At 48.8% G+C, this 17,303-nt stretch overlaps 6 protein-coding genes across 6 annotated transcripts; 4 read left to right on the forward strand and 2 right to left on the reverse strand.

The window, feature by feature from the left end:
• Nucleotides 1-593: 593 nt before the first annotated feature.
• On the reverse strand, nt 594-2,175 carry HOO65_050129 (mutator-like element transposase; the record flags this gene model as incomplete). Its single annotated transcript, XM_071003336.1, has 2 exons — nt 594-642; nt 941-2,175. The coding sequence occupies 2 exons, from the start codon at nt 2,173-2,175 to the stop codon at nt 594-596; spliced, it is 1,284 nt and encodes a 427-aa protein (XP_070858188.1).
• A 2,250-nt stretch (nt 2,176-4,425) lies between these two features.
• On the forward strand, nt 4,426-6,296 carry HOO65_050130 (putative glucokinase; the record flags this gene model as incomplete). Its single annotated transcript, XM_071003280.1, has 2 exons — nt 4,426-4,540; nt 4,642-6,296. The coding sequence occupies 2 exons, from the start codon at nt 4,426-4,428 to the stop codon at nt 6,294-6,296; spliced, it is 1,770 nt and encodes a 589-aa protein (XP_070858189.1).
• Nucleotides 6,297-7,440: 1,144 nt separating this feature from the next.
• On the forward strand, nt 7,441-8,901 carry HOO65_050131 (F-box/WD repeat-containing protein 7; the record flags this gene model as incomplete). Its single annotated transcript, XM_071003363.1, has 3 exons — nt 7,441-7,481; nt 7,554-7,722; nt 7,918-8,901. 3 exons carry the CDS (start codon nt 7,441-7,443, stop codon nt 8,899-8,901), a joined length of 1,194 nt encoding a protein of 397 aa, XP_070858190.1.
• Nucleotides 8,902-9,030: 129 nt separating this feature from the next.
• HOO65_050132 (uncharacterized protein) lies at nt 9,031-9,636 on the reverse strand (the record flags this gene model as incomplete). The annotated part of the gene is made up of 1 exon (XM_071000787.1): nt 9,031-9,636. The coding sequence occupies one exon, from the start codon at nt 9,634-9,636 to the stop codon at nt 9,031-9,033; it is 606 nt and encodes a 201-aa protein (XP_070858191.1).
• A 528-nt stretch (nt 9,637-10,164) lies between these two features.
• On the forward strand, nt 10,165-11,561 carry HOO65_050133 (Replication factor C subunit 3; the record flags this gene model as incomplete). Its single annotated transcript, XM_071003382.1, has 3 exons — nt 10,165-10,280; nt 10,345-11,003; nt 11,128-11,561. The coding sequence occupies 3 exons, from the start codon at nt 10,165-10,167 to the stop codon at nt 11,559-11,561; spliced, it is 1,209 nt and encodes a 402-aa protein (XP_070858192.1).
• Nucleotides 11,562-15,556: 3,995 nt separating this feature from the next.
• HOO65_050134 (putative glycosyltransferase family 31 protein) lies at nt 15,557-17,276 on the forward strand (the record flags this gene model as incomplete). Its single annotated transcript, XM_071003305.1, has 2 exons — nt 15,557-16,582; nt 16,692-17,276. The coding sequence occupies 2 exons, from the start codon at nt 15,557-15,559 to the stop codon at nt 17,274-17,276; spliced, it is 1,611 nt and encodes a 536-aa protein (XP_070858193.1).
• Between the last annotated feature and the right edge of the window lie 27 nt (nt 17,277-17,303).

A 17,303-nucleotide genomic window follows, 5' to 3' on the forward strand; every position in this document is an offset into this window, starting at 1 on the left:
ATATTCTCTATGCAAAATCACCACAACACCCCCCCCGGCGCCGCCTACATGCGCGCCCCCAATTCTTTTATGCGCCCCCTCCCTAGTTGTGGCGCCGCCTACATGCGCGCCCCCAATTCTTTTATGCGCCCCCTCCCTTGTTGTTTTTTGCTTACCTAAGCAATTTTTTGGCTTACCTAAGTATGATTTTGCTATGACCAGCAAGCAGACTACAGATACAGCAGATGGAGGCAAACAATACAGTGAAATTTATTGATTCAATAGATCTGAATATCTAAGCGGGCATGTCCTCGAAGCCATTGTATGGCCAACCTGATAACACTTGCTACATTTAGGGGCTTTCCTTGTCCTAGGCTCAACATTCTCAAATCCAGACGGCTCACGCCTCGTACTTGAGGCTGGCTGAGTGGGTGTTCTGAAAGTCGGACACCTCCATGGCTCTAAAATAGGCTGCTGATAAAGTTGATTTCGGTTTAGATGCCAATGAGGATGAAAATATTTAAGGGAAAGATTCCGGTTTGTCTCCTGAAGTAGCTGAAGAGTGTGGACACAGGGTAGACCAAGAGAAGATGTGAATGATTGGGTACAAGCTTTCAGAGGCTTTCCAAGAAGTTGCCGCTGCTCTTGGACTTTGCGTAAAGCCTGATGCGAGACCCAGCCACGGACAGATTCAAATGGTGCCACAGGGATATCTAGAGGCACACGTAATTTCTGGGAGGTTTGCATTTTGTGAAGCTCTCTCATCTGACCCAAGATTGCGTTTTTAATGGCTTGCCAAGCATCGAAAAGATCAAATCTTGAAGTTCCCAAGTGTGATTTGATCAGCCAGTGAATTCCTTCAACCCTTGAGGTAGCGGTATTACCAAAATGGAAATACTTGTCCACCCATGCTTTTACAAGTCGTTCCTTGTGTGGGTTGAGCCAGTATGTCAAGACATACCCAACTTCTTGAAGGTGTTGTGAGGTGTACTGACGCCGAAAGTCTTCAACACGGGTCTTGTACGTCTCTTCGTCTGGCGATGCGATTATGGAGTGCCACCATCCATAAAACTCCTCCCATGCCTTGGTCTCCGGACTGTCGGGTGACTCATTGCGCTTAAGGCCAAAAGCTGGTTGGCAGTGTTGGAGAACTGCCTTATTGGCATGCCAAAGGCAAAGCAAGGCAGCAGCAGAAGGGAAATGAATTGGAACAGCATTCATAACTGCTTGACATCGATCTGTGAGAACAACAGAAGGAAGTTCTTGTTGGTATAGAGACTTCAGGTGTTGTAATGCCCATAGATAGTCATCCTCCGTCTCTCCTGAAAGGAATGCGAAGGCGATGCAAAACGATTTCTGGAAGGAATCGACTCCGATCATATCCAGGAGCGGCATAGAATACCGATTTGTCTTATATGTACAATCAAGTAACAAGACATCTGGGTTCTCTAGTAGATATGCTATAGAGCTAGGATGCGCAAAGAAAAGAGCTGTTAAATGGTTTTCCGAGTCAACCCGAACTTCGCACCTAAAGCCTTCTATCTTGAGCTGGTCGATGAGGGCTTGTACGCTGCTCTGCCCTTGGCGTAATTCTCGTCTCGCAGCTGCAATTTGATTGCCAATGTCTTTTGCAGTTGCAAGAGTATCTGAGGTATTATATAGATACGTCCTGATGCTTCGAGGGGCAACTCCAGCCGTTACTAGGCCCGAAACTGTAGATATGTCCTCTGTTTTGAGAGTGCGATGTATGGGATGTGCAGATGGGTCGTCGCTTGGCGGATGATTATGCTGGGCAAATTCGCTGCCTGGCCGGTAAGTTAGAGTCCAGCCACCGTCATCTGGAGATTCTTTGGCTAATACTGAAAACTTGCAGCTAGTTACTCGACTTGAAGTTCGGCGTTTTCGTATGGCTAAAGGGTTTGGCGGCTTTCTAGATCGATCGCAAGCAACAACAACTTTTGTCCGGCCATTTTTAGTCTTTTTAGACTTTCCAGTTGTGAATGCATAGCCTCGAGGTTTCGCCCAGGCATTCGCAGCAGCAAAGAGAGCTTCGCGAGACTCGTAAATCCCTTCAGGGGGAAGGATATCGTCTGGAAATTGACTGACTTGTAGTGCCTCTGCATTGTCTGCTACTTCATCTGCTGTGTTGTTTGCATTTACAGCATTTAAAGCGTGTGATAAAGCGTCTGTCTCCATCTCTATCTGGTTTATCTGGTGTATTTGATGTGGTGTATGTGGTGTATTTGGTTTCATGTATCTTCTGAATTTGCATCGCTGTTGAGGGGTCAAAATCATACTTAGGTAAGCCAAAAAATTGCTTAGGTAAGCAAAAAACAACTAGGGGCGCCGCCTACATGCGCGCCCCCAATTCTTTTATGCGCCCCCTCCCTTGTTGTTTTTTGCTTACCTAAGCAATTTTTTGGCTTACCTAAGTATGATTTTGGGCAGTTACTACGTGGGCATCAGGTTTTTTCTACACGGGCATCAGGCTTATGTGGGCATCAGGCTTTATGCACTCTGATTGGCTCTAGCTTACAGGTACATGCCCCATAAAGGCAGTGAAGCATGTGCACTAACAGTGGGCCAAATCTCAAGGATTCTTTACAAGTAGCAACACTACAGTTGCTGTGAATTTCTTCTTCTGGAAGGGCCATTTCACAACCTTTGTCTCTATACTATTTATTTGAGCTGCCTTTATACTCAAATATAACCACTTGATTCTCATTCTCTAAATACAATGCAATCTCCCTCTCTGTCCATTAGATACAAAGCTTGTTATTCTTCAGTATACTTATCTATCCTTCTCTAGATGTCAGCTACATCCCTTCTTCCTATTCTGAGAGGATTATCCCCTAGCTCCCAGGTGACCTCAGCCTCTATACAGCCATTCTCTGCCTTACTCTACTAGCTGTCATGAGGTTGTTTTCCTGAGTAGGTGCAGCTACATCATAGTACTTAAGAGTAATAACATAGGATAAAGAAATCATATATCAGTGAAGTCTTCAACACAAAGAGTATCCTGTCCTTTTTACATTTCTTTGTGTAAATATCAGCCATAGAATTAGCCAGGGGAGAGAGGTACATTGGCAGAATTCCAGAGCATAGAATGCACTAACAGACACATTTCTAGCCAATCAGAGTGCGTAAATTTGATGCCCACATAAGCCCGATGCCCATGTAGAAAAAACCTGATGCCCACGTAGTAACTGCCCAAAATCATACTTAGGTAAGCCAAAAAATTGCTTAGGTAAGCAAAAAACAACTAGGGAGGGGGCGCATAAAAGAATTGGGGGCGCGCATGTAGGCGGCGCCTCCCCCCCCGGGCCCCAATAGGCGCACACGGCTGGGCCCCAAATTTGTATCATGCCAAAACGTGCACTCTTTGAAACATCTGCTCCTTTCAAACATGTATGTCTATGAAGAAATCTGGGTGGCTTGTGCCTTTGCGGTATATCTAACCAGCAGGGCAATTAAAACCCCCCTCTCAAACAGACTGCCCTCCCGACCGGCCATCTCGCCGTGCTTTGCCGGACAATCCCATACCCGGGAAGGAATCCGAATGCCGAAGCGAAGCGAAAAAAAGCTGGCTTGCCCCTAAAGATGTTAGTACAGTAGGGTGGGTAGATTATGGCTATTGTCTTGCTGTCTGCGGGCTTTGTTCCGTCACTGTCACTTGTTAAGGGCTGGCAGACACTTGCTCGTCTTGGTGATCAGATGCATCTCAGCGCCCCATCTTGTGACATGTCTGCACCTATATTTCTCGTAGAATGCTCATCTTGTCCATCACACATGCGTAAGTCGACTTATGTCTGGACAGACCAACAAGGCTTTAAGCCCGGCCGTGTCTTCCGCCCATTCTTTTCACTATGACATCAAATTGCGACCATATTAGGTCTAATAGCTTCTTCTTTCCTAGCAAGCCCAGCGACGGCCCGGGCTTCAGCGGTTGGTAACCCTTGAGAAGGAAGGGCTTCAACAAAAAATAAAAATAAAAGCCTTGAGACCGTCGTATCTCTGTGACAAGGGATGGGCTGGCTAGGAGGGCGTTTGGGGAGAGAGCTAGCCAGAGAGAGATACAAAGGCTATACATGGAGGAGGGCCGGGAGCGCTACGGTGCGCGAGAGAGCCGGTGCAGCTCTCTTTTTTTTCCAATGATTTTAGTTATATATTTTATCTTCTTTTCATCCTACCGGTAACTATATCTGAGCCCTTCTTGTTCCCTTTCTCATCTTGCGCTTGGTTTTTCCCATAACAAGACTCTAACAGTCTGTCATTCATGTCACTGTAAACAGGCACATACAGACTCTCAGGTTTGACACGCACCTACCTAGGCGACGATATATAACAGTCAGTCTCGTGCCACCAAATTGACCAACACTACCACGCCACGTGCTGCTTCTACTCTCTTTCCTTTCGTCAACCCATCTTGGCAGCCGACAGAGCAAAATGGCCGATGCTAAAGAGTCCGAGCTGCACAAAAGAGCACAGCAAATCGCCTCCGAGTTTGACTTGGACGCCACACAAGTAAATTCCGCTGTATCACATCTAGTCCAGCACTTGAGTAAGCCGTTCCCCATACCCTCACTCCCACCTTTCTTTTTCAACCTCCCTCTTAAGACTTATCTTACTAACAACCCGCCGTTTTTCTCTCCGTCAAAAAAGACTCTGCCCTTAGCCATGAAAGCACTACTCAAATCCCGTCCTTCATCACCAGCCTGCCCACCGGCACCGAAAAGGGTGTATTCCTTGGTGTTGACCTCGGCGGGACGAATTGCCGTGTGTGCTCGGTTCAACTGCAAGGAGATTCCACCTACACGCTGCTGCAGACCATCAGCGAGATTCCGCGTGTGGTCATGACCGAGCATAGTTACATGCCGCTATTCCTCTTTGTCGCGAAGTGCATCGCAGACTTCCTTGCTGAAAACCCACATCTTACAAAGCCCACGGAAGAACAAGGGCCAACCCCAGTTCTCCCGCTACCACTGGGCTTCATCTTTAGCTTTACCTTTGAGCAGCACTCGCTCGCCCGAGGCGTTCTATTGCAGTGGGATAAGGGCTGGGCCATCCCCACCGCTATTGGCCGTGACCCATGCCAAATGCTGCAGGAAGCGGTCGACACACTAAAGCTCCCAGTGTCAGTATGTGCGCTCGCAAACGACAGCGTCGGTACTCTTCTAGCCCGCGCTTACACCAATCCAACTAGCCCACCGACTCTGATGGGCGCTATTTTTGGCACCGGCACGAACGCAGCGTACGTAGAGCAGCAAAGCAAGATACACAAACTAGCTTCTAGAAAGGCTTCAGACCTTGGCGCAAGCTGCGGGGTGATGCTCATGAACACGGAGTGGGGCGGTTGCTTTGATGATAATACAGCCGCGCTACCCTCAACGCAATACGACCAAATCCTCGATCGCGAGTCAACAAACCCGGGCCAGCAGACTCTCGAAAAACACGTGTCGGGGCTATACCTAGGCGAACTACTCCGCCTTGCATTACTCGATCTAGTAAACTCCAACCTGCTGAGATTCGAGATTAGGAACAGCGAGACATGTCCACTGCTGAAGCAGTACCATATCGACAGTGAGCTGCTCTCAGTATTGGCGGGCGACCGCAGCCCCGACCTTCTCATGAGCAGACAGGTCGTCGCTGAAAGACTGCAGATTAGTGATATCACACCGGAAGATGCAAAAGCAATCCGCACCATTGCCATGGCCATTGGGCGGCGGGCAGGACGCACTGCAGGTGTGGCTGTGGCCGGAATCATCATACAGTCGGGCAGAGTCAGCAAATTCGACGCTAAAGCGGCGCCCTTTACTGCAGAAAGCAAGATAAAAGCCCCAGAAGGCTTGCTAGTGGAGACAAAAGAGACCAATGCCATAGGGTGCGGGTCCGCCTTCCGCCTAGTCTACCGTTTGATAAAGCGCTTCTTCAAGAACAAGCCAGCTTCACCGCCATCACATCCGACAATTCCGTCGAGTGAGCTACAATTCAAAGCTCAGACAACATCCCCTGTGTCATCTCCCACGCTTTCCGACACTAAAACTGCAACCTTCTCCAGCGATTGTGGCTCTGAGATAGACACGGGCACTATCGACATCGGTGTTGACGGCTCACTGATAGAATATTATCCGTCTTTTGAGGCAGACCTGCGTAGTGCGTTGCGGGATGTTGTCCAGATTGGCGAGGCTGGTGAGCAACGAGTGAAGATGGGCGTGGCCAAGAATGGGTCGAGCATCGGAGCGGCTATTGCGGCTCTATACCAAAGTGAGGAGCTAGCGGATAAGAGCCTAATAAAATCAGATACTACTACCGAATAATATAGCGCTGCTGTCTTAAAGAAGGCCAGCTTTTGCCTCTTCTATTTTACATTACCTTTGCGAGCGCTTCGTCTTGCATTCATGCCAGGACTACGAGCATTAAAGATGCCAGTGTCAAGATGACCCAAAGGGAAAGATAGAGATCGAATTTTCCAATTCTCTCGAAAAATGGGTCCAACCGATCAACTCGTAGAAGGAAGTAGTTACTTTGGATTCCCATGTTGCGGGGGTTTGTGTAGCCCTAATCAGCGTTGCGACAAATATGTACATACGCAAATCAAAGCTATCCGCATCAAAGCCTCATATCTCAGTACAGATTTTACACAAAACCAGAAATAGCTAAAGTCGAAGAGAACTGAACTAACGCAAACATTAGTACGTCGCCAGACGAGCTTCTCCATAACAAGGCACCTACTCCTCCAAAGTCTTGGGAATAGGCTTTGCGCGTTGCCACAAGCATTGAACGAGCCCAGATAATGCAGCAGGTACAAGACTTATAGATGTAGCCAAAAGGGCAAATATACTTCCAGCCCAGCAGACTCCAAGTCTCTCATCCAGTAGGCACAGTAGTATGAATTTGCCGCGGAAGATCTCTCGGCTCTGGGGGTTTCTATGTTCGCGAACATCATCATCGAATACCGCCAGTCCAAACCTCAGAGGGTCAGTGTGAAAGTGGTTGAATGTTGACCCTTTAAAGCTGTCTCGAATCTGTGTTGATTAAGACCCAATTCTAGCATGTGTATTCTGTCTGAGCCAACAGAGAGGCAAACAGGAAAAGAGAGCTGGGGCTCGGCCGCCAAGTGTACATATACCTATCCACTACATAAAGTAACGGAATAGACCCAGGTGTAAGCCGGAAGTACGCACTAGCTCGCATCCCCCATAAAGACAAGACTCATTGTGACCTTTATTCGTCTTCTATAAGCCCTCACATGAAGAAAGACCGGTGTCCATTGTGAGCTTCAATCAGACAAGAGGAATCGCAAGCATTACCGCTTGTCTCTTTATTAAAGTGGGACAGTAGTCCAACCCCAGACCCTAATGGCTTGCCAAGCAACACATACTTGTATTTGTCATTCGCCTTGATATGATTTCTATCAATACTCCATACCACAGGATCACTCCCTCCAGAGGCTCAGCCAAAATGTCAATGACCACGAACACAGACAACTTCTTCCAGACGGAGTAAGCCTCTGCTCCTCTAGCTCTCACAGTTTCTCCCCCAAAGACCCGCTCCTCTAACCGCTCTACTCCCAGTGCCACACATGCCAAAAATGCCCGGCAGCTCGCCAAGTCCAGCAATGTCTTTGGCAATCCAATCAAGCTCAAGAGCAAAGTCTTGGCCCTGATATCTGATCCTAGCGCGCCTTTCTCGTCTGTTTTCGTGGCAGAATCAGCGAGCAAAGTACGCCGAGTAGATCTCGAGGTAAGAGCTCCAGCACTGAACATCTAGAGGTAGAACACGAATGGGGACTTATCACTAGGCCTTGCGGCATGCTTGCTTCAGCCTGTGTTACTTTCTTCCACCTCCATGTCTGCCTAGGCTTCGCTCTGCTCTCGTTCCAAGCCCAGATGTCATATGCTAACAACCTCCCTCCCCTTCCTGTCTTCATTTCTATAGACAGGCTCCGTATCAAAATCATACTCTGGTCCCACAGCCCCTGTCACCTGTATTGCAGCCACCAAGACTATCATAGCAGCAGGGTCGTGGGACAAGGCCATCTATCAATGGGATATTTCCACATCCAAGCCTGTGGGCAAGCCCCTACTAGGCCACACCGACTTTGTCAAGGCCCTCACCTGGGCCAAGATTGATGGCGTCGATGTGCTTGTCAGCGGCGGTGCTGACAGAAAGCTGATCGTATGGAATGCCCAAACGGGCGCCCAGTTGCACACCATTCAAGACTCGGCTGTAGCTATGGGCTCTCTGCAGCACCTAGTCGTCGACCCAGTCTTGACCACTGCCTCTGAAGCTGTCGTCGTTTCTGCCGGGAGTGACCCGCATATCCGGCGATGGCGCATCCGCTTAACGTCATACGAGAAAATTCGCGAACAGCACCATGGCACTGCCAATTCAGAGGAACGTCCGACTATCTGTGTGCATGAGACCGGCGTTTACCGCCTGCACTTTGCCACGGCCAGCGGCGACGATGAGCTTGATCTCTGGACAGCCAGCGCTGACGGCACAGCCAAGTGTCTTTCGCGTACACGCAACTTCACGCCGGACGATGTCATTACGCACGGCGACCACGTACGCGCTGTCGCTGTCACAGAATTGTGGGTCATTACAGCTGGGCGCGATGAGGACATCAAGATCTGGGACAAGGCGTCAGGTAAACTGGCTTATGTGCTGTACGGTCACTATGATGAGGTGACAGACTTGCTTCTCATCACGGACCCACGCGATCTCAGCCAGAAAGTCTGCAGTACGAGCATTGATGGTACCGTCAGAGTTTGGCCCCTAAAACGCAAGGAGCTAGACCAGCTGGTTGAGGAAATGCATAAGGATATCACAACTGAGGCAGCGGAAGAGAACCAAGAAGAGAATGAGCTTCTCACGGCAGAGGAAGAGGCTGAGCTAGCGGCCTTGATGGAAGACGACTAACAAAAGATCCAGAATTAATGTCCAAGATTATGTGTGTCTAGTTGAAATCGCCAGTAGCCATATTATTATACAAATCATTTTGAACTCCCATAACGCCCTGCATTAAACCTTGCTCATAGACCCTCATACCTATGTAGCCTCCATAGCCGCCTTGTTCTTCTTTTTCTTCTTATTCTTCTTGCTCCTACCAGAATTCTCTACCACTCCAGGTGGCTTTAGCTCAAGACCAGCTCCTAAAGCCACCGAAACCACGCCCCCTATATCCGCAGAGACAACCTCATCGGTCTTTGCCTCCAGCTCTAGTATCTTACTTTCTTTACCAGTCGCCTTTTTCGCCCTTTTTGACCTTCCCAAAGCACTTCGTCCCTCTTCTTCATCACTGCTCTCAGCACCTAGCACTGCGACATCTGCACCTCTCTTCCTCCCCAGCTGCAGCTTTCGGCGCAAATCCTCGTCGGCGCGTTTAGCCTGCAGCACCTTATCATCCGGCTTGCAACCAATACCGGAATTGTGCTGTGGCAGATTGCGTAAATCTTCAGTCTCAGCAGCACGCACCTTTTCAGCGTACTTAGACTGCTTGCTGGATCCACTGGCGCTGTTGTTTGTAGCCGGTGTTTTGCGCAGGTTGAAACTAGTTCGGAGAAGGCTTGTCCGTAGGGCAGCAGCGTTCGATACTACTGCTGCACTTATAGCAGCCCCGGTGGTGGAAGTGGACTCGGGTATGTCAGTAGCCATGGCTGTGAGAAGAGTGAAAGGACTGTAGACAAAGAATACGCGAGAAGGCAGTAATTGGGTCGTTTCTCGCGTTGGGATGATTCCTGTAGTTGGACTTACATCCACGCAAAGTAACAAAAGGTGGAAAAGCAACTTTCAGGGTAAACAAGAACAATATCAAAGGTTTGAAAAGCACAAGATTGAAAATATTGACGTCAAAGTTCTTGTATAAACCCTATTTATTTGTTCACAACCCTAGCAATAGACGCTATCCGCTTTGCTCAGCCTTGTCACGACTAGAGATTATATTACTCGTGTTTTTCAGCAGGGGTTTAAATAGGCCTAGCCTCGTCAGGCGCGTCGCACGCGTTGTCGAATTTAGCCCTTCGCGATGCCTCTAGCTAGGGTCTCAGTTGCACCACCTACACGGTGGCGAGCAGCTCTACTACAACATTTCTATTTTGCCCCTAAAAGGCCTCTATCTTTGCTCTACTTGTATAACACTGCACTGCACTTTCCTTCCTCTATAATTGCTACTCATTAAGCACTATGTCTGACGATGAGATGGATATCGATGTCCCGGCCGTGAGCTTCCACGCCGATGCTCCCAAGGGAAAACGCAGTGCGGCCAATCTCCCAGTAGAAGCTCAGGATAGTCTCCCATGGTGAGTAAGACTAAGTCTCCGTCCCCATTGCTTACAAGAAGTGCCAGCTCTAACTGCTATATAGGGTTGAAAAGTTCCGCCCCGCATCCTTGAGTGACGTCTCCGGCCACCACGATATCCTAGCTACAATCAACAAGTTTGTCGAGACCAACCGCCTACCGCACTTACTTCTCTACGGGCCACCTGGAACGGGAAAGACATCCACAATCCTAGCTTTGGCGCGGAGGATATATGGCAGTGACAACATGCGGCAGATGGTGCTAGAACTCAATGCTTCAGACGACAGAGGTATTGAAGTGGTGCGTGAGCAGATCAAGACCTTCGCTTCAACAAAGCAAATCTTCAACATGGGCGGCACCTCCAATAACAGCGGCGGGGCATCCCGTGGCATGGCGGGCTACAAACTTATTATTCTCGACGAAGCTGACGCCATGACCAACACGGCGCAAATGGCCCTGCGTCGCATCATGGAAAAGTATACTACTAATACTCGCTTCTGTATCATTGCCAACTACGCACACAAACTCTCACCCGCGCTGCTCTCGCGCTGCACGCGCTTTCGCTTCAGCCCGCTTAAAGAGGCAGATATCAAACTACTGGTGGACAAAGTGGTAGAGGAGGAGGGTGTCAAAATCCGGCCTGAGGCTGTCGAGGCATTAGTCAAGCTAAGCAAAGGTGATATGCGTCGAGCACTGAATGTGCTGCAGGCCTGCCACGCATCAAGTGAGTCAAAATCCAAGCTAATTTGGTGTATTACAAATGCGTATGGGGCGTCCGACATTAGAGGCAAATACAGACTCATGTCGCGGAATCTCTCTCGCACAGGTACGGATAATACGCAATTCAGATTATACTGACGGCTTTTTTCTGTTGCCTCTCTTCCCAGGTGCCCCTCTTCAGCCACGCGGCGGCCCCAAAATTGCCGAAAAGGACATTGAACGCGAGCTGATCACTACCGACACTATCTACACATGCATAGCAGCACCGCCGCCCAACGCAATTCGCGAAATAGTTGACACACTGCTCGGCACAGCCGATGTGACAGCATGCCTAACCACCATCAACGCCATCAAAACGACGCAAGGCCTAGCCCTAGCCGACATTGTCACGGCACTGGCTGACGAGCTGACTAAGCTAGAGGTAGCTCCCGAGGCCATGATTACGTGGCTGGATGGACTGGCAGACGTTGAGTACCGTATTGCCGGCGGTGCGAATGAGACGATCCAGACGGGCGCCTTAGTCGGTGTGATTCGTAGCGGAGTCGAACTTTCAGGGCGGTGAGCCTAATAGGGGGCGGGGGATAACCCCATGAAGGACAGGGGAGAACAGAGAGAAAACCAACAAGGGTGTAGTTGTCGCTTGAACAAGGAATATCTACAGCATTTGGTTCTTCTTTTCCTCGTGTTTACTGTATTGCGCATATGGCAATGCAATCTTGGTTATGCTAATACGATATGAAATGCATAGAAGACTCACCACGTTGCAATATGAAAAAGGGGACCCCATATTGAATCACAAATCCACAAAATGCCAAGAAAGACAACAAACAACAGGACAAACTCCTTCTGCATCGTGCAGTGTGGTGGTGGGTGCGCTGTGCACCGATAATAATGCGTTAGTTTTTCACCCTGGCCTTTTAGGCCCCCAGAACAAGATGTAAGCAATGGGGCAGAAGACAGACCAGGCCGGGGAGAACGAAGAATGCTAGAGAACGAGCCAAGCACATAATCGATGGCAAGGAAGAATCCACAGGCAAGAAGCCCCAGCCAACAAGAAGCTAGAACAAAAGCACGGACAGCGAAGTGAGAACTTGCTATGATTCAGGATTTCAGGGACTTTGGAGGATGGGGGATGATCAGAGGGTGATCCCACAAATAGGAAATCAATAGGTCTCTGGACCAGGTCGGCTAGGTCTAGGTCCATAAGGCTGTCCCACGCGTTGGCTGGCTTTCCAGCTCACTGCGATGGCATGCGCTGTGGACTTTGCAATGTACAATGCCTTGCAGTTTTTAGGGAAGGGGAAGCCACAAAGACCTTTGTTCCTGTATGATGTAGACATTGAAAGGTATGGGCGTTTTGAAGATGCTAATTGGAGGATGTTTATGTTGCCCCAAGGGAAAATCAGGTCTTTCATATCATGCAATGCCTCTAAAGGGCCGTTGTGGGAACCCCTTTCCAATGCCTGAACGGGCAGTCCTCTTGCTGCTTCTTTCGACTGACTGGTTGTCTTGGATTTAGGGAGTGTTGCAGTGCTATGTTTCGTATGTTCTGCATGCTGCGAGGAGGGAAAATTAATGAATGAAAAATAAAAAATAAAATAAAATAACATAAAATTCCAGACTTTGTAATCCACAGCTCGTTCCCCTTTCTTTGCTCGGCTTCCCCCCCCCCCCCTATCTCAATTACTGGTCTCCATATAGATAAGAATTGAGGCAAGAGCGGAAGCCGCCCACTTTCCGAGTCGTGTTTCTTTCGAATTCTACGTTGCTTCCTCACTTGGCACAGGCGACGTCAACGGATACACTGTCATTTTGGCATTTAGCTGTGTTATCGTCTCGCTTGTTCGTTCTCTCAAATCTAAGCTCGATCTTAAATAATATCCCATATATGCCTACCCAGCTTGATCTGCAAACAGCAAGATATACATAGACATGCACTGGTGCTGTTGGCTCAGGGAAAATCAATGATGTGGCGGTGTATTCACAGCCGTATTCGTCTAAATACATGGACCAACAGAAAATATTGCGCCATGCCATCAATTGATTGTTTGCTTTGTGGAATGGGATCGCCGATCTTTTGGGTACAGAATAGGCGCAGGCTCGTTGAGAGACCATGCAATATAGCATGGATGTGTGGTATAAAGGCCGCTAGCTTGAGCCCTAGAGCCTTCTCTCGTCCCTCCCCTTTCCCTCTCAGCATGTTTAAGGTTAATCGTCGGAAAATCCAAGGCAGAGGCTTAGAGCCTCCACTGCTGTATCTAGCAGATGCCGGTCAATATCAGAAACGCGGATCAAACTCGGCCATCTGTTCTTTCGAGCTTCGTTTTTTTTTGTCCGGAAATTTAAGGCCCCCTTGCAAGGAGAAGGTATATGGTTTGTAGTGTTTCATATTATTTAACAAGAGGCTGTACCGAGCTTCATGGGTTAGATCAATGCAGCTCAACGTCCAGTGTGTTGTAGTGATTTTATCTGCTATATGTCATTATAGACTACAGATCAGGGCAACGTTGCAGGTACAGAGGCCCCTATTTATGTAGATACATACCCATACGTATCTTACAATCATGCCATGACTCGCCTCTCCTGTATCGCTGCAGTCATCCGCCCAAAATATCACTTAAGTCCGTACCATCTACCCAGCCCCGAGCTACTCACCGGCGGCAATGGCAACGACAGAGGCGGGGGAGGCAAAAGAAGCAGAAACGTGTTAGTCCCAAAGACAAAATACAACACCCCGACACCGAGCTATTTAGAAACCCACGCATGTCTTCTCTTTCTTTGTCCTTGTCTCCTCCCTTTCGCCTTGTCCGCTCTTTTTCTTCATGGCCTTTGTCTCTGCCAACCTGTGCCGTCGCGTAATCCATCCCCATCCAGGCGCCCCGTTGTCTTTGCTCTTAGCCTGCGGAACTCGAACTGACGCAGCTCAACATAAACATGGAGATAAATTGAAACGACGGTCTGACGGCAAACTTGCCACACAAGCAGCCGTTTTTTGTTTCGTACATTGACTCTGTCTCTATGCTGGCTTTTTTTTTTCTTTATCTCGTTTACCGTGTTCTTATGCTATTTTAGTCTTGTAATAACCCTATAATAGCCTTACACTTAACCCTGTAAAATACAGGCGGTCTAAAAAAGTACAGTCGCCCAGGAACTACTAGCATGGTAGCATATTATCTATCTCTCTCTCTCTCTCTCTCTCTCTCTCTGTATGCATGCATGCAAAACACGAGACAAAAGGAGGAGATGGGTACTACTGAGAAGATGGGACGGACCATGCTTGATCAGGTTACATGCTGTTGCTGATCCTTTCCTTCTGTTTTCAGGGGCTCGCTTTGGTCCTTTTCTCTCTTCTGGCCTGTTGCCTTGCTTTGTCCTTCGTTGTTTTTTTGATGTTCAGAGCCTCTTCCGCTAGACAACGCCTCTATTAAAACCTATTTTGTGCTACTAAAAGCCAGTGTACTAGCAGCTAGTGCTGTAGCTATGTCTTGCTTCAGGCTTCATGCCTACTGTAGAGTCTTGCTTTCAAGGCATAACCCCGCTATTTGCCGCTGCATGTCGTCCCCCCGTGCCCTATTTCAACTGTGCCTGCCCCGCCATGCCCCAGGGCTTGGCTGGCTATTCTTTTTTTGTTCTAGAGCCGGCCTATACGAGCAGCCGGATTGTCTTATTGTCCACAATCCCCTTGCTAGAGGGTGCACGGAAGCAAGTAAGCTGTTCCGCTTTTGCCTCGCTCTTTATTTGCTTGTTTTCCTGGTTCTTACTGCTTTCAAATTTTGCGAAATTGTGTTTGTGGCCTCTTCTCCTTCCTGTTTTTGTTCAGTTGTGCCCTCTAATAACTGTAGACCGCCTTCGTCAAACACCAACCGGGCCCTGACCCAGCCGGCAGAAAAAAAAAGATAAGGCACGAGGCTTACTGTATTGAATGTTTGTAGATAACTTTGCCCAATTCTTTCCACCCCGATTTCCCACACAATTCATTTATTTGCGCTTCTTTTTCCTTGCTTCTCCGATCTGTTCTCAGATCCACGCCCCTTGTTTTGAATGAACGGGGGCCCTTGCACAGCTCCCATTCTCCATGGCCGTATTTTGTTGTCTGGCTATTTTGGGACGTTAATTTCCCCTGTCTTGTCCCTGCCCTGTTAGCGTTTAGCTTTGCTTTCCCCTATCTTCTCTCTTTCTTTTCTACATCCCATCCTATAGACTGGGAGTGGATAGACTGGGGCTTTGGAAAGCTAAAACTGAGCTATAAGACGAAAGTGAACCGACCTCTTGACTGAGCTTGGTTTTTTGATTTCTACTTTAATCTGTGTGATTCTTTTCTTTATCGTACTTTCCTGTTCTTCTGTTCTTCTTCTTTTCTCCACCTTCTTTTGCTCGGTGTTGTGCCTGTTGCAAACACTTCGGTGATTCTGGATTATTATCTTCATTTTTACTTTATACATTTTTTTTCATTTTTTTTTTTTTCGGTATATACACTGGGGTCGTTTTTTCACAGTAGCTTTCCCCCATCTCCTATAATTTCCTACGACTCATTTAGATCATCAAATACTCTTCACCATGGGCCTATCAGCGGATAGCCTTCCGGCTATGCCACGCACCGTTCTCCTGATGCTTTCTAGAAGAAGAGTCATGGTCATGGTTTTGCTGGTTATAATGCTTATGGGATTCACCCTCGCTCCTAACAGCTTTATCCCTAGCAACCTTGCCGAGAGCTCTGCCGCAGCACCGGCTCACCAGCAACCACAAGACGGGAGCCATTCGACTCACGAGCCAAAGCCTCAGACTACCAACATTGAAAACCACAATGGTGCCAATCACGCTACCTCTGCTGCCGCCGCTAGTCCTGTCGCTACCGAGAATGCGCTCATTCCCCAGAACCTAGACCAGCCAGCACGCCGTCTGGACCCCGTCTGTGACCACTTTCCCGATACTAGCAACATCCTTATTATTATGAAGACGGGTGCTACTGAATCCTTCAGCCGAATTCCCACCCAGCTGCTGACTGTTCTCCGCTGCATTCCCGAATACTTTATCTACTCTGATATGGAGCAGACCATTTCGGGCTTCCATGTGCGCAATGCTCTGGACACTGTTCTGCAAGAAGCCATGGACGAAAACCCCGACTTCGACCTGTACCGCCGCCAGCAGCAGTGTGTGATTGATCAGGACACGTGCAACGCCGACCAGAGCGGCAGCCACAACGGTGCATCTGATGGTTGGAACCTGGACAAGTACAAGAACATTCACATTGCCGAAAAGGTCTGGGCCATGCGTCCCAACTACGATTGGTACATGACCATTGACGCCGACACCTATGTTATGTGGCCCACCCTGATGCAGTGGCTGAAGACATTGGATCCCAAGCGTCCTCAGTACCTAGGAAATGTCGCTCTGCTGGGCAGCTTCCCATTTGGTCACGGAGGTAGTGGCTACCTGCTGTCCAAGGCTGCCATGGAGGAATTTGTCGGAAAGCACCCCGGTGTCGCTAATGCCTACGATGTGCCCGTCAAGTCTGTGTGCTGCGGCGACTACATGTTCGCGCAGTCAATCAAGGACAAGGTTGGTCTTGACATTCAGCAAATGGTAAGCTTTTTCCTTATCCCCATAATTTTTTGCCTCTATCTCCGATATTTCAAGTACCAGAACTTTGAAAAACAATGTAGGGTGAATTGATTTGCTAACAGCTTTCTAGTGGCCTACCATCAATGGCGACAAACCTTACACCATGGCCTTCAGCAGATCGCAGTGGTGCCACCCCATCGTTACCATGCACCATATGAACAGTGAGGAGGTGGCAACCTTCTGGGACTTCGAGAGCTCTCAGTACAATACTACCGACGACGTCAAGAACAAGCCTATGCTTATCAAGGACATCTACACTAAGTTTGTCGCTCCTCGAGTCAAGGAACGCATCGACATTTGGGACAACATGAGCGACGATATCCTCCTGTTTGACAAGAATGACGAGCGCACTCACAAGTGGCAAGACTGGGAAATTAGCCGCATCCCTAAGGATGAGGAAATGACTCCCGCTCTCCGCGATGCCTACCACTCGGTCGAGAACTGCAAGGCAGCTTGCGATAGCTTCAACGACTGCTTCCAGTGGCGTTTCCACAACGGCTTGTGCTCATTCTCACGCTCGTTCCGACTGGGCCGGCCACACCATGACGACGACCGGGGCCGATGGGTCAGTGGCTGGAATTTGTCGCGCATCCAGGATTTCATTGACCACGAGGGTGAATGTACCTCCATCCACTGGCCTGCACCATCCTTGTAAGACGTGGGCAGGTGACGAAGTTGATGT

This window comes from Ceratocystis lukuohia (genome assembly GCF_044167205.1).
Source record: "Ceratocystis lukuohia strain C4212 chromosome Unknown Supercontig5_pilon, whole genome shotgun sequence".
NCBI lineage: Eukaryota > Fungi > Ascomycota > Sordariomycetes > Microascales > Ceratocystidaceae > Ceratocystis > Ceratocystis lukuohia.